General features: G+C 29.2%; 4 protein-coding genes across 4 annotated transcripts; 1 reads left to right on the top strand and 3 right to left on the bottom strand.

The window, feature by feature from the left end:
- Positions 1 to 27: 27 nt before the first annotated feature.
- On the top strand, positions 28 to 2,642 carry MKS88_004308 (uncharacterized protein; the record flags this gene model as incomplete). Its single annotated transcript, XM_067217473.1, has 2 exons — positions 28 to 1,228; positions 1,360 to 2,642. 2 exons carry the CDS (start codon positions 28 to 30, stop codon positions 2,640 to 2,642), a joined length of 2,484 nt encoding a protein of 827 aa, XP_067071898.1.
- Positions 2,643 to 3,028: 386 nt separating this feature from the next.
- On the bottom strand, positions 3,029 to 8,370 carry MKS88_004307 (uncharacterized protein; the record flags this gene model as incomplete). The annotated part of the gene is made up of 5 exons (XM_067217472.1): positions 3,029 to 3,102; positions 3,284 to 3,446; positions 3,840 to 4,425; positions 5,658 to 7,373; positions 8,276 to 8,370. 5 exons carry the CDS (start codon positions 8,368 to 8,370, stop codon positions 3,029 to 3,031), a joined length of 2,634 nt encoding a protein of 877 aa, XP_067071897.1.
- Positions 8,371 to 9,666: 1,296 nt separating this feature from the next.
- Positions 9,667 to 12,980, bottom strand: MKS88_004306 (translation initiation factor eIF-2B subunit gamma; the record flags this gene model as incomplete). The annotated part of the gene is made up of 10 exons (XM_067217471.1): positions 9,667 to 9,753; positions 10,095 to 10,228; positions 10,713 to 10,782; positions 10,915 to 10,995; positions 11,309 to 11,410; positions 11,534 to 11,745; positions 11,900 to 11,951; positions 12,141 to 12,469; positions 12,684 to 12,744; positions 12,831 to 12,980. The coding sequence occupies 10 exons, from the start codon at positions 12,978 to 12,980 to the stop codon at positions 9,667 to 9,669; spliced, it is 1,278 nt and encodes a 425-aa protein (XP_067071896.1).
- An 80-nt stretch (positions 12,981 to 13,060) lies between these two features.
- On the bottom strand, positions 13,061 to 21,690 carry MKS88_004305 (translation initiation factor eIF-2B subunit gamma; the record flags this gene model as incomplete). Its single annotated transcript, XM_067217470.1, has 2 exons — positions 13,061 to 13,477; positions 14,803 to 21,690. 2 exons carry the CDS (start codon positions 21,688 to 21,690, stop codon positions 13,061 to 13,063), a joined length of 7,305 nt encoding a protein of 2,434 aa, XP_067071895.1.
- Positions 21,691 to 22,832: the final 1,142 nt, after the last annotated feature.

Below are 22,832 nucleotides of genomic sequence, written 5' to 3'. Positions count from 1 at the left end.
AAAAAAAAAAAAAAAACTTGGTACAAAATGAAAGATACTAAGGACGATGTTCTAAATTTCGTATCAGACATTAAGAAAATTGAAACATGGAAATACATTTATGAAGAAAAACTGAAACTTTTTTGTTTGAAAAAATTAATTCAAAAAGAAATGATAATGACAAAAGTTGATAATGTTAATATGCAGAAAGATGAATGTACAGATGAAAAAAATAAAAATATAAATTTAAAGCTAGATGAAAAAATAACGACGCAGACTCGTGGTAATACAAATAAAAGCAAATTATCTTTTTTTCTAAACTCGCCATTATTTTATGATAATTATTTTAACTTAAAAAAAAATGAAAAGAAAGATAAAGCAACAGGAAAGGGTGAAAAGGGGAGCTTGTTAAGCTCAAAGCGCTATGCGTTACCCGACAAGTGGGGGAACAGTGCTCAGAGTGCAGACAAATTGGACAGCGAGCACAACGAGTACAACCAACACAACCAGCATATAACTGATGACAGTAAAATAAAAGAGCCATATAAGCAGGAAAATGTGAGGAACTCTGAAATGGCTAATCAAAGGGCTAATCAAATGGCGAATCATAATGATGACTCAAAAAATGATGAAAATGAAGAGTGCATAAGTAATTCTGTCAGAGGGGATAAAAATAATTCGAAAAATAAACATAAAAATTGGATTGATGAAGGAGGTCATAGGAAAGACATAGACAATAGGGATAGTGCTAAAAATAATTCTCATAATGTTAGGAATATTAATAGGAACATAGCAAAGATTAATTTATTTTCTATTCGAAATATCCCTAATGAAAATTGTGCACTTAATGGTAATAAGGATGGAAAATATGAATATGTGGAAGGAAGTGAAGCAGATAATTTGGATTACCATAAAAATAATGTTTTCACTTTCGATAAAAATGAAAAAGAGAGTGATAAATATGGTGCTTCAAAAAGAGAAAAAAATTGTAAAAATAAGAGTAAAGTGAAATTTAATTTTAATAGTGTTACTACGTATTATTATAATTATGAAAGTAATAAGCGCGAAAATGAAATAGTGCATGATTACACCTGTCTTAGTAATAGGTGCGCAAAGGTTAGAAGTGAATCGTTGTATGGGCACCCTGATAAGAATGGCTACACTATTAAAGATGAGGAAAAGCAGAAGCAGGGGAAGGAGAAGGAATGCCTTACAGCTGATAACAAAACACGTCGTTGCAAAAACGTCAGTATAAAAGGAGAAGATGAATCCGAAAAAAAAAAAAAAAAAAAAAAAAAAATAATAATAATAATAATAATAATAATAATAATAATAATAACGCAAATATAATTATAAATGTAAATAAAAATAATAATGCAGATATAAATATAAATGTAAATAACAATAATAATGCAGATGTGAATATAAATAATAATGAAAAAGGGGGACACAATTCGCCTAAGAAGAAAGCACATCTTAACAATTCTCTCAACGGAAACCATGTACATTCATGTAATTACCAAGAAGAATATGCAGGAAATGTAAAGATGAACGAATGTTATAGCAGTTTCTGTAGATTATCAAGTGATATTCAGTATAATAATGCACCCCAGTCAGACTATTTAGAATTTATAAAAGCTATGTTTATTAACATGCCCTTAGAACAAAAAAAAATATATTTCGTGGAAATCAGTAAAAAAGTTAATGCCATGATAAAGGAAGAAGTAATTAAGGGTATACCGGATCATATAAGGGGTTTTGTGTGGCAAATACTGGTTCAATCATACGCCTACAGAGAGGGCGATAACAACGGTAGTAGTAGCAGAAGCAATGTTGGAAATAATGCTAGACGAAATGATAGAAGTAATGATAGAAGTAATAGAAGCGATAAGGGAAGTGGCAGTTATAACAGGAAGGACGATAATAACAGGAATGAAAGGAGCAGCACTGATCTGGGAAGGGGCTACAAATACTACCTAAGCATAAACAATAATTACGAAAGTGCTATCAAAAAGGATATTAACAGAACGTACCCGAAGCATATTTTATTTAAGAATAATTATGAAAAAGGTCAGCAAATATTGTTCAACGTTTTAAAAGCTTATAGTAATTACAATAAAGGTTTAGGATATTGTCAAGGAATGGCTTTTATTGTAGCAACGTTTATATTATATATGAGTGAAGAAGATGCATTTTATATGTTAATCGCTTTATTAGACAAATACAAACTGAATGATCTGTTCTCCTCTGAAATGCCTTTATTAAATGAATACTTACATATTTTTGATAAATTATTATACTATACGTTTCCTAAAATACATAATCATTTACAAAAAGAAAATGTACATTCCAGTATGTATGCATCTCAATGGTTTGTTACTCTCTTTTCATACAATATCAACATCCTGTATGCGGTAAGAATATGGGACATTTTTTTTATAAACAATTATACTTTTCTTTTTAAAGTTTCACTTGCATTTTTTAAATTACAAGGTCATATTATTTTAACCGAATCATTTGAAGATATACTAAACAGATTAAAGGTTTTGTCTAAACATGTCGAACTGGATATGCTAATCAAAACGGCTTTAGAATTAAAAATAAAGAAGGGGCTCATTCGAAAAATTTCGTTGGAGTATAAGAGTGCAAAGGTTAGGGAGTAGTACCTGGGGGCATCTCCCCTTACCGTGTCTATATATGGGTGAGTATGCGCGTACATACGTATGTATATATGCTTGCACATAGAATGAATCTCAGCAGGACGGATGAGTTAACGAGAAATAAAAAAACTTGACGAGTTGTATTAAAAAAAAAGAAAAAAAAAAAAAAAGCTTACTAACCTGTTACATGCCGCATACTGCAAGGGTATATACGTGTAACATTTTTTTTTTGACAAGATGAACATATCTTCGATGTACATATTTTGCAAATGGGTGAGTGGCGTATAAAGCAATCACTAGAGGATTTACTGAAAGGTAGATGAAGTTTGAGGAAGGCGAAAAATTTATGCTCATACACATACATATGACGCATGCACACATTATAGGCCTTAAAAGTCCAAGAAGTCATCGGAAAAATCGTCAAATGGTAGCTTAAAGTCCTCGATGAAAAAGGAGACGAACTCTATAAAAATGGTAAAGAGGAATAAAAAAAATGTTAACATAACAACACTATTGGCGTAAGTATAATAGACTGAAACGAATTAATAAAACAGAACAACGGTATAAAACAGAATAAACGTTGGTCATCCAGATAGATTCAAATAAATTCGAGCAGATCATTCTTTGTTATATTTATCAAGCACCATCCATATTCCATAGGTACTGTTTTGCGTCATCATTATACAAATTTGGCAGTGATGAGAAATTTTTTTTTATGTTTTCATTCAAATCAAAAATATTCTGTTTATCCTTGTTGTTTTTAATAAAACAGCATAAACTTAGGACGTTTATGTACAAGTCCCACACCTGTGCAAGTGGGTACGTTTCATGGAAGGGAAAAAATGAAATGAGAAGAAATGAGAAGAAATGAGAAGAAATAAAAATATATGAAAAGAATGTAAAAGAAAAGTAAACATAAAGCATAGAGATTGAAGAGATCAACAATGTGACAGAGAATTTTTTAAGATCGTGCATATTTGGTTAAAGGAGAGGATTCCCAAACAATTCGTTTTTTTCTTTTTTTTTCTTTTTTCCAAAGGAAACACATATCATATATGTGTATATGCGGAAAGAGCGAAAGCAGAAAAGAGAAAAGAGAAAAGAGAAAAAACTGTTCATACGAAATGGTGTACTTCATACGTGTTGGAAAAAAAAAAAAAAAAAAAAATTTTAACAAGCACGTTTCCTTTGGGCGCTTACCTCGTCCACATAGTTACACTCGCCCGATGATACTCCTTTAGGGTCTTCTTTGCTATATTCATAGAAATAAAAATCATCATTTATAATTTGATTATGTAATTCGCTGAAATATAATATTTGGACTTTATAAATTTCTTTTATACCACCCAAGTGTTTTATGAAGGAAAATATATTACTAGTCCCAACACACTCTAATAGCATAATACCATAAATGTTTACCATAATACAAACACCTGTAATAGGTCCATACTTTTCCTTAAGATCAGCCTTCAACGTTTCAATGACTTTTTTTTTTTGATTTGCATTACATGGTATTTTAAAAAGAATTAAAAATCTACTACAATACTTTTCCTCTTTTAATTTTTTTTTAAAAATGCTAAATAAAGAAATATTGCTTTTTTCCTTTTCACTCTCTAAGCTGTAATCTGTTGTGATATTCACAAACGTATCATCCTTCAAATCATTTGTGTTACTGTACTCTTTAAATAATATATTTTTATTTAAAATTGTCGTTATTTCTTCATTCTTCTTTTCTGTTAACACCGTCTTTTTGATTTCGTTCATTTTTTTGGTATACTTTGATGGGCTAAGGGGAAGGAGAGGGTTGGATGATGCTCACTTTATATGCCTTTGTAGTACACATATATCTATGAATATGTATGTATCTATGTATATATACATACATGCATACATATGCATATATACATAAATATATAATATGTGCTCATCCGCTTCATGTATGTCGTATGGATGATCAACATGTTTAGGATTTTTATACACATAACATTTCTACCACTAGAATGTTAAAATAACATACAAGTTTTATGCCGTATTTTCGCAAGGGGAGGAGAAAAAAAAAAAAAAAGGGCTCGTCTTTTTTTTTTTTTTTTTTTTTTTTTGTTAACTTATGGCTAAATTTGCATGTTTAATATCATTAACATAGTTATTATTTAATTTCGATTAAGTTAAATTTATCTATTGAAAAATATATATATATATATATATGTGAAATAAATGTGCAAAAAAAAAAAAAAGAAAAACACACACAAATTTGTGTAATATGTATACCCAAAGTTTGCGTAAAAAAGTTGCTATAAAATAAGGAGATATATACATATATATACATACATATATACATATAACAACGTTAATAAACAAATAGGTAAAAAAATTATTAACAAAATTAACAGTAAAAAATATAAAGTAAAAAAAAAAAACGGTCTTGAAAGCTAACCACGATTTCGTGAGCACATGTGCATACGAACACATATATATATATATATACATATACATATAACACATGAACATGTGCTCGCATAACTCTCATTTATGTCTGAATTACTGCAAGCAGTCAACAAAAAAAGCCGAGCCGATTTCCCCTTAATCGTGCTTTACCAACCATTTCACAGGGCACTATTTCTTGAAAAAAAAAAAAAAATTAAAATAAAAAAAAAAATAATAAATAATAAATAATAAATAATAATAATAAATAATAAAAAATTAAAAAAAAAAAAATAAATAAATAAATAAAAAGTAAAAATTAAAATAAAAATAAAAAATAATAATAATAAATAAAAATAGAATTTTCTTTTCTTTTTTTTTGGCGATTCCAAGGGACGTCAGTACCTAAGTCTCCGGCTGTGAAACTGTGCACATATATATGCGTATGTGTAAATGTATATGTATAATGTATATATATAAATATAATTATATAGATACATATACATATACATATGTGCATGTGCACACGTAGTCATATATGGACACGCTGATCATTCCCCTGCTTCACTGTACACCCTTCACATCCGCCGCTCGTACAGATCCCGAATTATGGGTTTAACAAAGGTATTATACATATTTTCATCTAGTTTGCTCATCCTTATAACTTTTCCTTCATATTTCCTATTAGACATGTTTATAATACTCTTATCAACTGAAGCAGCATTTTCAAATTCAATTACAACATCACCTACATTGAATGGAGTAGTTTGTGCATATTTCTGCGTAATCAAAATGGAATTAATAATTATACCTTGCGTATGAAAACCATCTTTTATATCCTCTAAGATGGAAGAGTAATCTTCATGATTAATTGAATTTGCAGAAACGATTTCTAATACTCTTAAATACTTTGTTTGTATATTGTTGTACTCAAGTGAGGTAGGATCTGTTGAGTCTTTGAGCACAGAAGGTGGAGGGGCACCAGGGGGGGGAGGTGGCTTATTATATAAATTGCCAGCAGGGTTTATACTATTCACGCCGCTTATGTTGTTCACACCGCTTATGTTATTCACACCGCTTATGTTGTTCACACCGCTTATGTTGTTCACACCGCTTATGTTGTTCATGCCGCTTACACTGTTGGAGCTGATAGTAGCTAATAAATTATTATTATTCTTGGCCACTGCTTGAAGAAGGGTATTTTGATTATGCTTTACTGTATTTGTAGAATAGTCATTTGGTCTTGAGACCTTAAGAGTAACCCCTTTACATAGCATACCATCCATTGTTAATGCTCTTTCTGTTTCTTCTACAGTGGAAAATTCAACAAAACCATAATTTCCTTTATCTTTCGCAAACCAAACATATAAAACAGGATTAACATTCTCATCATTACAATATTTTCTTTTTTTCATTTCATTCCATACTATCTCTTGGAAATCATTTTCACTTAATCCTAAATGAAGTGGTAGATTACCAAAATAAAGCCTCCTTAATTTTCTTGTAGAATTCATAACTGCAGGATCTAAATGAAAAACATTTGACTGATTTGTTTTTGCAACCCACTGAAAACCATCCCAAAATACATTTGTTGTTTCATGACCTTCCATATCGGCTAGCTTTTTAAATCCTCCTGCTTTTTTAATGCATTCTGCTTGTAATTTTCTTCTTCTTCTCTCCCTTGATCTAGATCGTTCATGGGATGATGATAAATTTCGATTAAGTTTACTGGACCTTTTCTTTCTCCTGTCTTCCTTCTCACGTCGTTCATGTCGTTCGCGTGGTTTACGGTTATCTCTTTCATGGCTATTTCTTTCTCGACTATTTCTATCGTGGCTATTCCTTTCGTATCCATTTTTTCTATCACGTCCTTCCCTTTCGTAATCATTCCTCTCTCGGCTATCCCTTTCTCGGCTATCCCTTTCTCGGTCATCCCTTTGACGATCATCCCTTTGACGATCATCCCTTTGACGACCATCCCTTTGACGACCATCTCTTTGACGATCATCCCTTTGACGACCATCCCTTTGACGACCATCTCTTTGACGATCATCCCTTTGACGACCATCCCTTTCTTCTCTTCTTCTTCTCCTTCGTCTGTATTCGTCTGAGCTGTTATGCTCACTAGACTTATCGGATGTTATTACAGAAGAATTAATATCAGATGTACTTTTATCCTTTCTTCTTTTTTTTCCATGCATGTGTTTATTTCCCTTTAAATCATTTTCTAATGAGTTATGTTGTACCCTAGTAGAACGTGATATACTCCTCTTTGTTAATAAAGAGCTACCTCTTCCATTTTCCTTTACCCTCCTAAAATAGAAGCCACGGGGAATAAAAAAGAATTAGATAAGAATGTGGAAAAAAAAAAAAAAAAAAAAAAAAAAAAGAATAATTAAACAAGAGTAACAAAGAAAAAAAAAAAAGAAGAATTAGACAAACGTAACCTAGAAAAAAAAAGAATAATTATACAAGTGTAACGTAAAAATAAAAAAAGAATTTTGTAACAATATGGTAAAAATAAAAAAAATGCCTCATTTGTGTTTCACGAACATTTATGCAAGCATATATATTTAAACACGCATGCTTATATTTGTACATATTGAACCCCCGTGTTATTCGTACGTATAATATATTTGTATGCATAAAGGTATATACACGTGTATATGTATATTCCCAAATATAAGGATAACTCATTCACCCATGCGACTTTGAATTGCTATTGAATATCTTTGCACAGGATAAATCAAAAAAGAGCAAAATGATCTTTTCTTTGTTGTTTTGGAGAAGGTGTACAAACCACCGTTGAGAAGCGGTTCCACGGATGTACATATAGGTATGTACATATACATAAATATAATACTATTGTAATAATGTTATATTACTCGCCCTGTATTATTCTGATGAGTATTTGCTTGCTCATAATGTTCATACAAGAATACGTACATATATATGTAGGTATATGAAAATACGGACATACATTACATATGTATGCATACATGCATAAACATACATATATGTGTACATACAAACATTCGTACATACAAACATTCGTACATACAAACATACGTACATACAAACATACGTACATACAAACATACGTACATACAAACATAAGTACGTACAAACATACGTACATACAAACATACGTACATATATATATATATATATATATATATGCATATATATGCATGTACTTATTATTCTGTTAACACCTTTCTATATCTTCTTCGCCCTTGAGGCCACTCCTTCCTTTGCTTACTTCGGACTCATTTTTAGTTTCCCTCCTTCTATTTTCCTCAACTTTCATTTTGTAATTCAACTTTATAAAAAAAAAAAAATAAATAAATTTTAACTAAATAAACGACGAAAGAATAGCTGGAAAAAAATAAAAAGGACTACTATTACATATAATAAAATTATTTAGTTTCGTTACTCCTCTCCTCTTTATGAACGAAAGCTAGATTTGTCAGTTCGTTTAAATACATGATAAAAAACAAAAAAAATGTATATACATGCTTTTTTTTTTTTTTTTTTTTTTTTTTTCGAACATGTGAACATATGCGCTTTTGTTTGTGCTTATACGTATATGTATATAAGAACGCATTTAATTTAGTAATAGCATATTTATGAAGGTACGTATTTACGTATTAACGTATTTACGCATTTACGCAGGTACGTACATACGAAAGCACCTATTTGTGTAAGCCTTTATTATATTTGTATATATTTTATACTATATGATAATATTTCAGTACTATTTTCCTCGTTCGCTAATGAAAGCGTCAATTCGAATATCTCTTCATTTTATGTAAAGCACTTTTATGTTTACTTGTATCTGCGCCTTGTAATGGCCTATTTTACGCGTACATTGAACCGTTTTTGTACGCAAAAAAATGTATATACATATGCATACATACATGTATGAACATATATACGTGGGTAAACACGCACGTACATACACAAAATTATAGGGCATGTGTTTTCCCTCTTGTGCCGCGTTTATTTTAAAGATCGGATCGAACCAAAAACAAGGAGCCAACAAATTTTTCTTATTTTGGCGAATGTGTACAATGACAGTTATAATTTAATAGAACAAATGAAAATGAAAATAAAAAAGAAAAAAAATTTTTAAATAAAATTCTTATATGAAGGGGACAAATGTTAAAGTATGAGTATATATATCTATTGTATAATTACTTAAGGGGATGGGGAGAACTAATAAATAAAAAAAAAAATAGTTCATATGAAATATAAATGGAAAAAATAAAAAAGGAAAAGAAAAAAGATAAAGGGCAGGAGAAGGCGAAGGAGAAGGACAAGGGAATGAAAAAGAAAGATAATAAGAAATAAAAAAAGAATGAAAAAAAGAAAGAAAAAAGGGGATAATAAGCCAGGAAAAATATAAAAATATATGAAAACATATGGGGAATATTCTCGTAAAAGGGGGAATAAAATATAGCGAATTATATGAAATGAAATACAGAAGGAAAAAAAAGTGAAAACAAATAAAGAAAAAAAAAAAAGGAAAAAAAAAAGGAAAAAAAAAAGGAAAAAAAGAAAGAAAAATAAGAAGAATTAAACTATTAATACATTAATCCCCGAGTTATGAAATAAATAAAGGAAGTGTCTCTTTCTCAAAGATACTGTCTTTCTCAATTATGCTATTTTCTCGTACAATGCAATCAGTTAACTGTAGATGGTAAAATTCATATATATAATGAAATATAATTTTGCAATGATATTTAGGGTAGGAACGTTTAGTAATGGTGTTCTCTGAATGTATGTGTGTATGTATGTATGTGTGTATGTATGTGTGTATGTATGTGTGTATGTATGTATGTGTGTATGTATGTATGTGTGTATGTATGTATGTGTGTATGTATGTATGTGTGTATGTATATATGTATGTATGTATGTTACTGGAAAGGGTGCATTTGACAAAATTTTCGCTTAATTAAAATTTTCTCCATATTTTGAGTAATTATTTTACTTTATTTATTCCCTTTTTTTTTTTCTTTATTTTTTAATTACCTTGCAATTATGCTCAATAACGACATTTTGGCAAATAATACAATTCTGGATAGTGCAGTTCTCATTTATAGTTATGTTGTCCATGCATATACTCCTGCTCATTGAGGAATTTTTTTTTATCTTCACATTTTTACCTGTGCACGTGGAAAATGAAAGTAGAGGGAAAATAAAATAAAAATAAAGCAAATAAAATAAATAAAACAAATAAAACAAATAAAACAAATAAAACAAATAAAACAAATATAACAAATAAAACAAATATAACAAATAAAACAAATATAACAAATATAACAAATAAAACAAATATAACAAATATAACAAATAAAACAAATATAACAAATAAAACAAATAAAACAAATAAAACGGGGAAAAAAAAAAAAATATTAAGCTGAACTTATATATTTAAAAGGGTTAAAAAGTGCACAGTATCCGTAATAACAAAAACGATAACAAAAGAAGAGACAACAAGGACAGAGAAAAATGTGCATACAAACGTGAACGTACTTAAGTATGCATGTACATATGCATGTACATATGCATGTGCATATGCCTGTACGTATATATATGTGTACATAAAATTAAATAAAGCTAAACAATCGAGGAACAAACGAACTGTACCTAGGACTGATTTTTTCAAGTGTACGTTCTCTTCATATTCAAATTGGCTGCTTATTATACAATCCTTGTACTGAAATCAAAAATATGGAAAAAAAAAAAAAAAAAAGAGGGAATGAATTCTCCCTTGTTGTATGCTTAATAAGTACGTACATGTACCCATACATATATATATTATATTTTAGTTTCCCTTTTGTGCACTCACGACTTGATTCTTGTCGCTTAGGAGAAAAAAACAATATGGCGGCAATACGTTTTTAAGCTGATCGTGTCTAGAAACACAAAACTGAGAAAAGGGAAAAGGATAAAGGGGAATGGTGAGAGTTAACAAAGGTACAAATTACGTTAAAATTAAATTCATTTTTAAAATTAAAATTAAAATTAGACGCAAAAACAAAAGGGGTTTCACTTCTTGCGCAATCGAAAACAGCATAGTTGTTAAATCTTCTTCGTTTTTTCACCGTCATATGCGTACACACACATGTACATATGTATACAGACTCCCATATATTTGTACACAGACGCCCATATATTTGTACACAGACATCCATATATTTGTAAACATACACCCATATACACTTGCATATATTCTTACGCACCAGTAAGTTCGCTTTGAAAAAATTAGGTATGCTGTTGATCCTCTGGCAAAACCCATTCGTCTTCGGCTGCACGTAGCAAACAACGCTCTCGACATTTTCATGCTGCGTGAAAGGGAGATGTGGAAAAAATAAATGGTGGAATCATATATATGAGTAGGTATTATACGCAAGTGTATACATGTGTGCGTATATGAACGCACGTGATTTATGTACGTTTGAGCTCACTCTCAGAATGGAAATTGGACTGATACCAATTTGTTTTTTTCCTTTTTTGTTCATTTTAGTTTTCACTTTTATGTTCATTATCAGTACCTTATCAACCAAGTTATCTATGATCTTGTCCTTTCTTCCTTCTTTGTTAACATCTTCTCCCTCCTCGTATTTATTAATCAACTTCTTGTACATGTTAAATTTAAATTCGGCTTCTAAGTAGTACTCTGCATTTTTTCAAAAGTAGTGAATGGAATATATTAGTCGGTAACACATATGCATAAATGGGTATGCGTAAATATGTGCGCGTATGTACAGACACACATTTGAGTATATATATGTAGTAATACATCCCCATGTACGTCTGAATGTTATACTTACCTGCCGCCCTTCGCGTGTTTTGTATCTTCACTAGATAGGGTATCAGATCATACTAAAGGGATATAAAAAAAGTAATGTAGAATGTGTTATCAGGAATATACACACATATGTGTGCACATATGTGTATGTATGTATAAATGCATGTATGTATAAGTGCATGTATGTATAAGTGCATGTATGTATATATATGCGCATGCATTGAGGCACCTCCGCTACCATATGAATCTAATGCATTACAAACCTTGATGCTCGAGAAATTCTTTTTATTTTCCATTATATCAAGTACGTAATTTTTAAATATATACACATGACTGTCTATCAAATCTGTTTTTAATATAAATTTTTTATGAAATAATAAATTTATTTTGCTAATTTTTAGCTTTCCATTCTGTTTCATTGATAATGTATCTTTTATGCTAACCACTTTACTATTCTTATCAATACAAACCCATACATTGTTTTCTAAGTTTGCATATTCATCTTTTATTTCTTTTTTTTTTTTATTAGAATTTGGTTCACTGTCTTCCAGTAATAATAAAGCGCATATGGCGTTCTCCCCTCTAAAAAGGTCTGTAGCATTGAGGGATGGGAAAAAACATAATAAAATAAACAAATAAGTAAAAAAGTAGATTAAAAAACGAACGGATTGATAAACAAACAAATGGATAAATATATAAATAATTAAATATAATAAAGGAGAAGCAGAGAGGAGGTATCAATACCATAATCATTATAGTACTGCTAACACAAGCTGCGGGGATGTAATAAAATGGGAAGGACTTACTTGCCAAGGAGTGGAAATCGACGAAGCCCAGGATATCGCAGTTGACTACTATGAAGTCGGACTGATTGGATGAAAAGAAGAGAAATACGCAAATGAGCTCACACATAGACAAATGCATTGAGCATGTAGATCACACTCAACGGTTACAGCGTCACAGCAGTTCTGCCACATATTATTATTACTATTACCATTGTCATTACTATTATTACTATTACCATTGTCATTACTATTATTACTCATATTATTATTATTACTATTATTACTCATATTATTATTATTATTACTATTATTACTCATATTATTATTATTTTATTTTTATTTTATTTTTATTTTTTTTTTTTATTTTTCCTCTCCATCCCGTTTTGATGATGTACCTTTTATTCTTTTCTTTTTACCTTTATTTTACTTCTTATCTGGAGTAGAGACTGAATGGATCCCACTTCGTGGTTACCACTAGTTGTACAAGCTTCAACATCTATGCAATAATTATTTTTATTTTTCTTATCATCAAATTTGTAATTATCCGGGAATGTATCATTTATATATGTAACCATATCTTCATAGTACTTCTGATTCACCACAATAGTAATATATTTTAATTTTTGTTCAATTATATTTTTAAGAATATAATAAATCATACATCTATTGCTTATCTTTATTAATCCCTTACAAGTACTATCACATAATTCACTCGAAAAATGATTTTCATCATTTGTTAGTATCACCACTTGGAATTCAACGAACGTTCCAAGGGGCACCCGCGAATGAGTTGCATTTGACATTCTTCCTAGGGACTACAAATCAAGCAGAGAAAATAAGAGAAAAAAAAAAAAAAAAAAAAAAAAAAAAAAAAAAAAAAAAAAAAAAAAAAAAAAAAAAAAAAAAAAAAAAAAAAAAGGAACACAGAAGATGAAGAGAAAGCAAGTACGATAACCCCCCCCCCAAACCAAAAAATAAAATACTAATATATGTTTACCTCCATTCGAATGGCACCCTTACATGACGCTAAAACACTCAATCGAGCATTCAAAAAACAAAGGAGGAAAAAATAAACAGATAAATAGATTAACTGATAAATAAGTAAGGAACGAAACATATAAACATAGCTTCCAAAATAGAAATATAGAATAATAAAGAGTATTTTATGAACATGTAGCAAAAAAAATAAAAAAAAATAAAATAAGAAATACTGTAGAGTGAAAAAAAAAAAAAAAAAAAAACTAAGCATACATAGCGTAATGTATGAAACATACAAGAATCTTCTTTTTTTTTTTTTTTTTTTTTGTTCTTTTAAATATTTGATAGTACGTTTTAAATGTTCTTTCATATACATTTCTGTAAATAGTACAAAAAAAAAAAAAAAAAAAAAAATAATAAATTGAAATAATTAATTATCTTCACCTTCACAGATTTTTCTTTTTATAACAACGAACGGCTTTGCGCTTGTAGCGTATGTACGCGGGTATATGTATATGAAATACTTTTATATTTATGTTTGCATGTAAGTATGAACGTACGTGCGTGAGTATATTATATATAACGAAAAACGAGTTGCACCCCCAATAATAATTTTTGCTTGTGTTAGCTTGTGTATATATGTGTGTATGTACGTATATGCATGTATAGGTACACAATTTTAACAAATGGAAAAACAGGGGCACAAACTAAAATGAACACTTTTTTTTTTTTTTTTTTTTTTTTTTTTTTTTTTATATACCAAAACATTAGCACTTTGTTCTACACTTAAGAAGGTGCCATTTTTAAAAAAACAAAGTATCGTGAAATTTCATATTCCCCACATGCACATGTACATACGGTACTCCCATTTTTTTTTTTTTTTTTTTTTGTAGGAATCCCAGTACATGGACATATAAGACATACATGGAACTGAAACATGGGGAAGCCTTTAATTAGTTAATTTTGCCCTTCATTTCTCGTTGTTGTAATTTATTTTGCTTTCTGTTTTTCTCTTCCCCTGTTCCTTTCCCCCTCCTCTTTGTATTGTTTTGCTTTACTTCTTTTTTTAAAGAGCTTAAAAATGGAGCTATTTGAACGATGTATATATAAATATGATCACAAAGGAGAACAAAGAAATAGCAGAAATTTGCAGTAAGAATACAAAAATTTTATAAAAATTAAATTTATCCAAATGATGCATTTTTTTTAATTTTATCTTGTTTTCACACGAAGAAGAAGAGCTAATTGTGGACAATTTTTGTTTGGATTGCTGTTCTTGTGTATGATCATCAACTATCTTTTGAATATTTCTTTTTGTAATGATATTATGATAAATCTCAGGACTACAAATCTCAGGGGTGCAAACCTCCAAATTGTTAATCTTCGAATTTATAATATCCTCTGTTCTTTGCTTCGAAAATTTTTCGCTTTCACTTCCTTTGAACAGTACATTGTTTTTATTTGTTTTTTCCAAAATGGTATGTTTCGTTCTTTTATTATAATATGCAATAGCTATATCATAAGTATTTTTTAAGTCATTTTTAAATTCATTTAGTTGCTTCTTATCCTCACATTCATCATGGGTGGCATAGTTATCTGTATTTCTCTCTTCGTTGTTATTGATGTACGTATTATTATTATGGTTACCACTATTATGATTGTTATTATTACTATTATTATTGCCTCTGTTTTGCATATATAGTAACTCATTCAAGGTGCTTTTGTCCGTGTGTTTTTCCCTATCGCTCCTGTTTTCATATATATGCATCATGATGCTCTCCTTATTATTTCCTTTATTTGTAATACCATACTGTTGGCTTTCCTGCTGCAGTAGTAGTACATTATCGTATGTTTCGTTATGCTTAATATTATTACTATTATAATAATTGTGTATGTTTGTATTCATATAGTTGTTATTACTACTATCTGTTACTGTTTGGACAACAGGATAAGGATTATTATTATTTTTATTATAGTAGTTACTCACCACATCATCGACTTCATTTAGAATGGAAAAGTTAGTTGTATTCAATTTATTATTTTTAATATCAGTGCTTGTTATCATATGTGTTGCTTCATTGTTTTGGCGAATGGTTAAAATGTTCTTGTAATTTTTTTCTCTATTTTTCTTTTCTCCTTTGTCTAAGTCCTTTTTTGTATTACGATCCTCAAGCGTTGTAGTAGTACCAGTGGTAGTAGTTGTAGTGGCAGGAGCAGTAGTACAGCTGTTTTCCTTTACATTTGTGTCTTTCCCTAGATCCTTTTCCTTGCAAGTTGCTGCATTTAAAATATTTTTCAGCTTATAAAAGGCACCTTTACTTTCCCCTACTGGTCCCTTATTTGCCTTAATAACATTCAAATAATGCTCATCATTTATATATTTTCGGAAATGTATATTGTCAAGAACGAGGGCAAAGGCATAATCTGCATCGCTTTTGGTAATAGCACTATTAATATTACTATTACAGTCAGTAGCAGTAGTAGTAGAAGTAGTAGCAACAGCAGCAGTAGTAGTAGCAATAGTAGTACTCGCGGTAGTAGCACCTGTAGCAGCAGCACGAGAAGTAACAGTACCACGCAATAGGTGTTCCTCAACAAACTTGTTGTATATGTAATTTAAAATAATCATTTCACTCCTTTCATTTTCTATCTCTTCTTGAGAGTACTCCTTATGCACATACTTCTTCTTTTTTAGAAATTTTTCATAGTTTTCATTAAATATGTGTTGATCTATTTTCCTCTCTACAATTTTGACAATCTTACTCTTGTCTAAATTTAATATACATAATGTATATAACAGTTCAATAAGGTGAAGAGAATTTAATGCATCAAAATTATTACAACAATCTTCGATCAAATTTGCAAATAAAATTCGTTCACAGGAATTTAACACAAACTCATAGTTATTATTTCTATTGCATACGTTGTAATATTCTTTTATTTTTTTCTTTTCATTGTACTTTTTGAAATATTTATTTTTGTTTAAATTATTTTTTAAATCGCTAGCTGCGATATTACCTGACTTGTTCATGTTGAAAAGGGAGTCATTATTTACGGTTCCATTTTCCCCATAAATTTTCATTGTACACTCATTTTTTTCACTCAATAGTTTACTATTTCCATTCTTATGTCTACTTCTTCCGCTATCATTCTTTTGTACTGATGAGGAGGAAGAGAAGGAGGTCATCTCATCGTCAGGTATCACTCTGCTGTGCTTAACGTTTCGGGAAATGTTTGAACTGTTAAACCGTGAATTGTGCATGTTTGCTTCCCTTTCACTGTTAGTATTTTCCTTTTTGGTCTCTACACTTAAACTTCTGCCAGTTTTTCTGCTTGCACTGTCCGGGTCAGGTAAGAACAAATTACAATTACGATTATTATTGCCACTGATTTTGCTTCTAATTTTGCCGCTGACATTGTCATCAGGGATGTGGTTTGTCAGTACTTGATGAGGAGTTGCTTCCTGCTTTTGCTCATAGTGCAAAAAATTGTAAGCTAAAATTTTAAAAATAATCGAGTGACATATTGGTTTTCTGTAAAAATAATAAGGAAAAATTTTCTTTTTTTCATAATATTCATTTATTGAAAATTCATATTTTTTATACTCATCAACTAACTCCTTTGGAAGGTTGAGTAAATATTTATGTTGTATTTTTACTTCGTTTGTCTTTTTGACATGTTCAAAATAATTTTTGATAATCAACATTTTTTGACAACTGAAACTACATGATATTGTTATAAATTCCGACAAAGGAATAAAATGTAAAATGTTTATAACATATTCACTTAAATCTTTTAAAAATTCTGAACAAGTCACCTCGATAATACATAACGACCACATAATATTAACAAGCAATACACTTTTGTTCATTTTCTTGATATTACTTCTAAAATAATTCAACATTTTATTAAAAAAATATGGATATTCATGATTTTTTATATTTAAATTTGCCAAAACACATAATATATTAGTACACACATATATATTTAAATTCTCTATTTGATCGTAAAAATATGCAATAATTTTATCAATATTTTTTTTATGACCATTCGTTAAAAATTTCTGATCATGCAAGGTGCAAATATTTAATAAATGTAAATACATACATAAGTTTTCATTATTATTATTTTCTAAATTCATCGATATATGATTATTCAAATTTGTTTTACATTCTTCTACTTCAATGATGTTGCAATATTTAAAAATATAAAGAACACAAAACACTAGTTCCTTTTCTATATTCACACATTCTATTTCTTTATACAATATTCTTAACAAGTCAATGTACAAACAATTTTTTTTTAACACACACAAACACCAAGCTATTTTATATATTTCTACTAGGCTAATGATTTTCATATTTTCATCCATGTAAAAGCATTTTTTCTTGTGACTACTACTGCCGTTGTTGTTACCACTTCCATTGTCACTGCTGCCATTGTTGTTGCTATTGTCATTATTATTATTGTTGTTGTTATTATTATTGTTGTTGTTATTATTATTGTTGTTGTTATTATTATTGTTGTTATTATTATTGTTGTTGCTATTATTATAGTAATTATTATTATCATTACCAGTGTTTTCATTTCCAACATAATTTTTACTCATCTCAAATCCTTTATCCGCTTTCTTGTCACTTTCCTCCTTTCTATTTTTAATTATTCTTTTATTGTAAAATGTAAAAAAGCTAGCTGGACATGCAGTTGTATCTTGGGAAATCCCTTCCTTTTTGCACCTTACCAGTTCGTCTTTTCTTTCTTCTTTTCCTCGGAGTGCTTCCATTTCACTCTTTTCCTTCTTCATATGAACAGTAGTATTATTAAGTATATTTTCGTTATGCTTTATTTGTATATAATAATATTTATTCTCATTGGTATTCATCATTTTCGTTTCTTTTAATAAGCATGTTTTTAAATTTAAACAAAATAAGAATTTGTTTAAAAGTTTTATTAATACATCATCTGGGAATTCATTTTTTGTCGAATTATTGTTAATGGTAAAATTTAAAAAATATAAGGCTAGAGCTAGTAATATGTTCATGTTTTTAATTGTTATTGGCATGTAATTTATCGATTCACTAATATACTTACAATAGTCTTCATAATTATTTATATTATTTAACTCGTGTACATTACTTTTATCCTTATTAGTACTTGAAAACTCATTTTGCAAAAAATAATGCATAGTACTCCTGCTACTGGTGCTAATTACATTACTCTTTTTTAACTTGCTCTGAAGACGCAGTTTATTATTCTGATTCCCCATAAGTCCTTTCCTCCCCTCTGCGGTACTGTGCATACTGTCATTACCCCTATTGCCACTATAACTACTATTATTGCCATTATTTCCATTATTGTTGTTTCGCGAGAAGCCTTTTTTGACATTATTGTTAAATATGCTGTTTAATTTATTTTCTGAAAAGTACAGGGAAAGAATGTCGGCCCCCTTTTTATCATATGTATCTATTCTATTCTCGTTCACATCTACTTTTTTCGCGTGTCCCAAGTATTCCCTGAAACTGTTGCTGTTGTGGTTGTAGTTACTATTGTAGTTACTTGTGAAAGTACTACTGAACATACTATTATTTTGTGGGCACCTGTTTTCGCTGCTAAAAGCGAAGTTTCTACCAGGGACGAAATTCTTTTCGTGCGTATTATTATTCTTGCTATACGTTAAGTTAGAATCTAAGTATTTATTATTTTCCCCCTTCTTTATTTCGTTGTTGGTATTAGTGCGTGTGCTTTTTGCTATATTTACATTTACACTAAGATTTACACTATTTGTGTTACTGGGAGTGCTATTTATAGTACTACTTATGGCGCTATTTATGGTGCTATGTATAGTGCCATTTTGTTGTCCACTTTGTAGGCCTGTTCCTCTAAAATCGTCGTATTCGTTCATATTTTCATCCTGACCAAGATGATATTCAGATGGATTAGAGAAGTTTTTTAATTTCTCTTTCTCTCTATATAAATTATTAATATTAGAAATGTTGTTACTCATATTTCTATTATTTTTTTGAATTAAATTTGGGGCACATTCTTCCCTGTCCACTTCCATATAAGGATAGTCATCTTTCACTTTTTCATTATTTTGTGTTAACACAATTGATTTATTAGTACTTAGAAATATATCTTTCTTATCTATATGTTGCTTTGTATTATTATTAATATTCATTATATGGGTATAGTTAATACTACTAGGTGATATATATTCAACTGCTCTATTTTTTTTTTCTTCATTATTTTCATCATATATTACACTGTCTCCTATATGATTTTTATTATTTTTTGTATCACTATAAAAAATTAAAGAATCTTTATTTGAATTACAGTTTGGAATATTTATGTTGTTCATTATCATTGTATTGTTTTTGATCTTTTTCATAACACAGCTTGCTGCACTTAAGATGTCGTTGTTATCGTTGTAGTTACCGTAGTTGTTGTCCCTATCATTATCGTAGTTCAAAGGGGAGTCAATGATTTTACTCGAGTCGGAACAGGTAGATTTTAGAAAACTTATGTCAAATGGGATATCTGCATTTTCCATGTTGTTCATATTTGCTGCTAACCCGTTTGCTAAGTAGAAAGTGGGATCGTTCTTTTCACTTAATTTGGTGCTTTCTTTTTCGAAAGTTCGTAAGTGGATGTTACTATTTGTGCTGCCGTTATGCGTTCCGCTATTATGCGTTCCGCTATTCCTATTGAATATGTTCATGCTACTGTTGATTAACCCTGTGTCGCTATATAACGCCTTCTCAGTCTTATAGAAAGAGTTAAAGAAGGATCTATGATGCTTACTTCTATTCATGTTCATTTTATTGTTTATTTTATTTTTCATATGTTGTGTGTATTCAAATTTTGCAGGCACGCTTATTTTTTTCATTAAATCTTTCTTTATTGACAATTCATTTTTCAAAATGCTATTTCTGTTACTTAAGTATTGCACATAGTCTTTATTCCTTTGCATTAAATTTTTTTTTTTATTATTAAATTTGGAATTCTCCGTATAACATTTACTTATCCTGCTATTATTATACTCATGTTTGTATTTATTCTGATCAGTATAATATGTGTGACCAGACAACAACTCTCTTTTTTTAGCCAAAGATGTAATAAAATTTTCCTTTTCCGATATTTCGCTCCTTCCTTTTTCATTCTCTATATGGGGTTTGCTTGTGCTATGTTTGTATTTTAAAGTATCCCTACTGCTACTTCTGCCTCTACTTCTTCCTCTACTTCTTCTGTTGTTATGTTCATCATGATTTCTATCATCATCATATCCGCTCATTAACTCATCAATATTTTTCAAATTTTCCTTTTCCAAGACTCCCATGTGGTGATAATTTAATTTACTTTTTTTATCATTATATTTGAAAAAATGATTGTTCTCATAGATATTATTCGTTTGCTGCTCTTTAAATTTATTCATTTGACTAAATTCTGTTAGACCAGTAGAAGTAGAAGTAGTGGCTAAATAATTAACATGACCAGTGTTCAGAATTAAATTTGTATATTCCTTTTTCTCATCATTTTTATCGTTAGAATAATTTAAATGAACATTATTGTTAACTAAATTAGAAAATTTTGATACCTTATTTATGTTGTTATTATCATAGGGAAAATTCCCATTTCGTTCATAACTTGAATAATTATTATTTGTGATATTATTCAAATAGTTTAATTTGTCATCATTTTTATTATGAGCACTATTATTTAAATTTTTGTGGTCCGATGGCATATCCATATTATACTTACTATAGCTATTACTTTTATGGTTGTTATGATTGTTACTACTGTTATGACTGATATTACTGTTATTATAGTTATTACTGTTTTCGCAATAATTGCCTGTGCTGTTAATATTATAATTTACCTTATTAATATGTTTATAATCAAAACTTAATTTGCTTCTTAAATACTTCTCTGCTATTTCTTCGGCAGTGCTGTTCTTTGAAATATTTAAATTTTCATAATTGCTCAAAAAGGAATTAACTTCACTACTCTCGTTATTATTCAGTAAACCATTGCTGTTATTTGCGTAGTTCATCTTTCCGTCGCAATTTTTTTCCCTTTCTATGTGTATTCATATGCATACATGCGAGTAGTACATACATATGTACACACATCCAAACATGCGTACATACATGTCAACTTACATATATATATATATATATATATATATATATATATATATATATATACAGCACTACAAGCGCTCTAAAAATGACTCTATCATTATCGTTTTCGCTTAATATGAGAAAATGCTTATAAAGACAATACACCTGCTTGTGCTATATACACGTATTTATTACATCTACATACATGTCATTTAAATTATTTCATTTCGTTTCAATATTTTTAAAAGTGGCAAAAAGAAATGTACAAAAAAAAAAAAAAAAAAAAAAATAATAATAATAATAATAATTCATTATAATAAATTAAAATGCATTCAAATAAACTAAAATACATTCAATTAAACTAAAATGCATTCAAATAAACTAAAATGCATTCAAATAAACTAAAATGCATTCAAATAAACTAAAATGCATTCAAATAAGTTAAAATAAAAAAATATATGAGAAAAAAACCTACATGTATACTTTTTTTTCTATTATTCGTCAATCGTTAAAAATATACATGAAATGTTTATTAGTACGTTATAAAATGGACCTATAACTCCCTCCACATTACGCATTGCGCATTTTTTTTACATAATTTGTTATGAGAAAAATTAAAAAAAGTATGGGTTTACACAGGTACATATATAGTACACATTTAGTTGTGCATTCATGTATACGTGTTAGTGTGCATGTGTGTATGTATATGTGTATTTGTAATTGTATTTGTATTCGTATTCGTATTTGTATTTGTATTCGTATTCGTATTCGTATTTGTATTTGTATTCGTATTCGTATTCGTATGTGCATGTGAATATATAAATTTATATGCTCATATATATGTAAACTTTAAACACAATGAAGAGTATTTATATAAAGGCACATAACATTCTATAGAAAAAGGACTATTTTTCACTTGTTCTCTAGTTTTACTTATACATATAAAGTGGTTAACCTTTTTCCTATTAATTCATAATATTCAATAATGTGTACGGTGTCACGTATAAAATTTTCGACGTTTTTGTAAAATAACCTAGTCACAATAGTAATTTCCTTTATTGATGAAGGAAGG

This window comes from Plasmodium brasilianum, chromosome 12 (assembly GCF_023973825.1).
Source record: "Plasmodium brasilianum strain Bolivian I chromosome 12, whole genome shotgun sequence".
Taxonomy (NCBI): Eukaryota; Apicomplexa; class Aconoidasida; order Haemosporida; family Plasmodiidae; genus Plasmodium; species Plasmodium brasilianum.
This window is presented reverse-complemented; position numbering and strand designations above follow the sequence as displayed.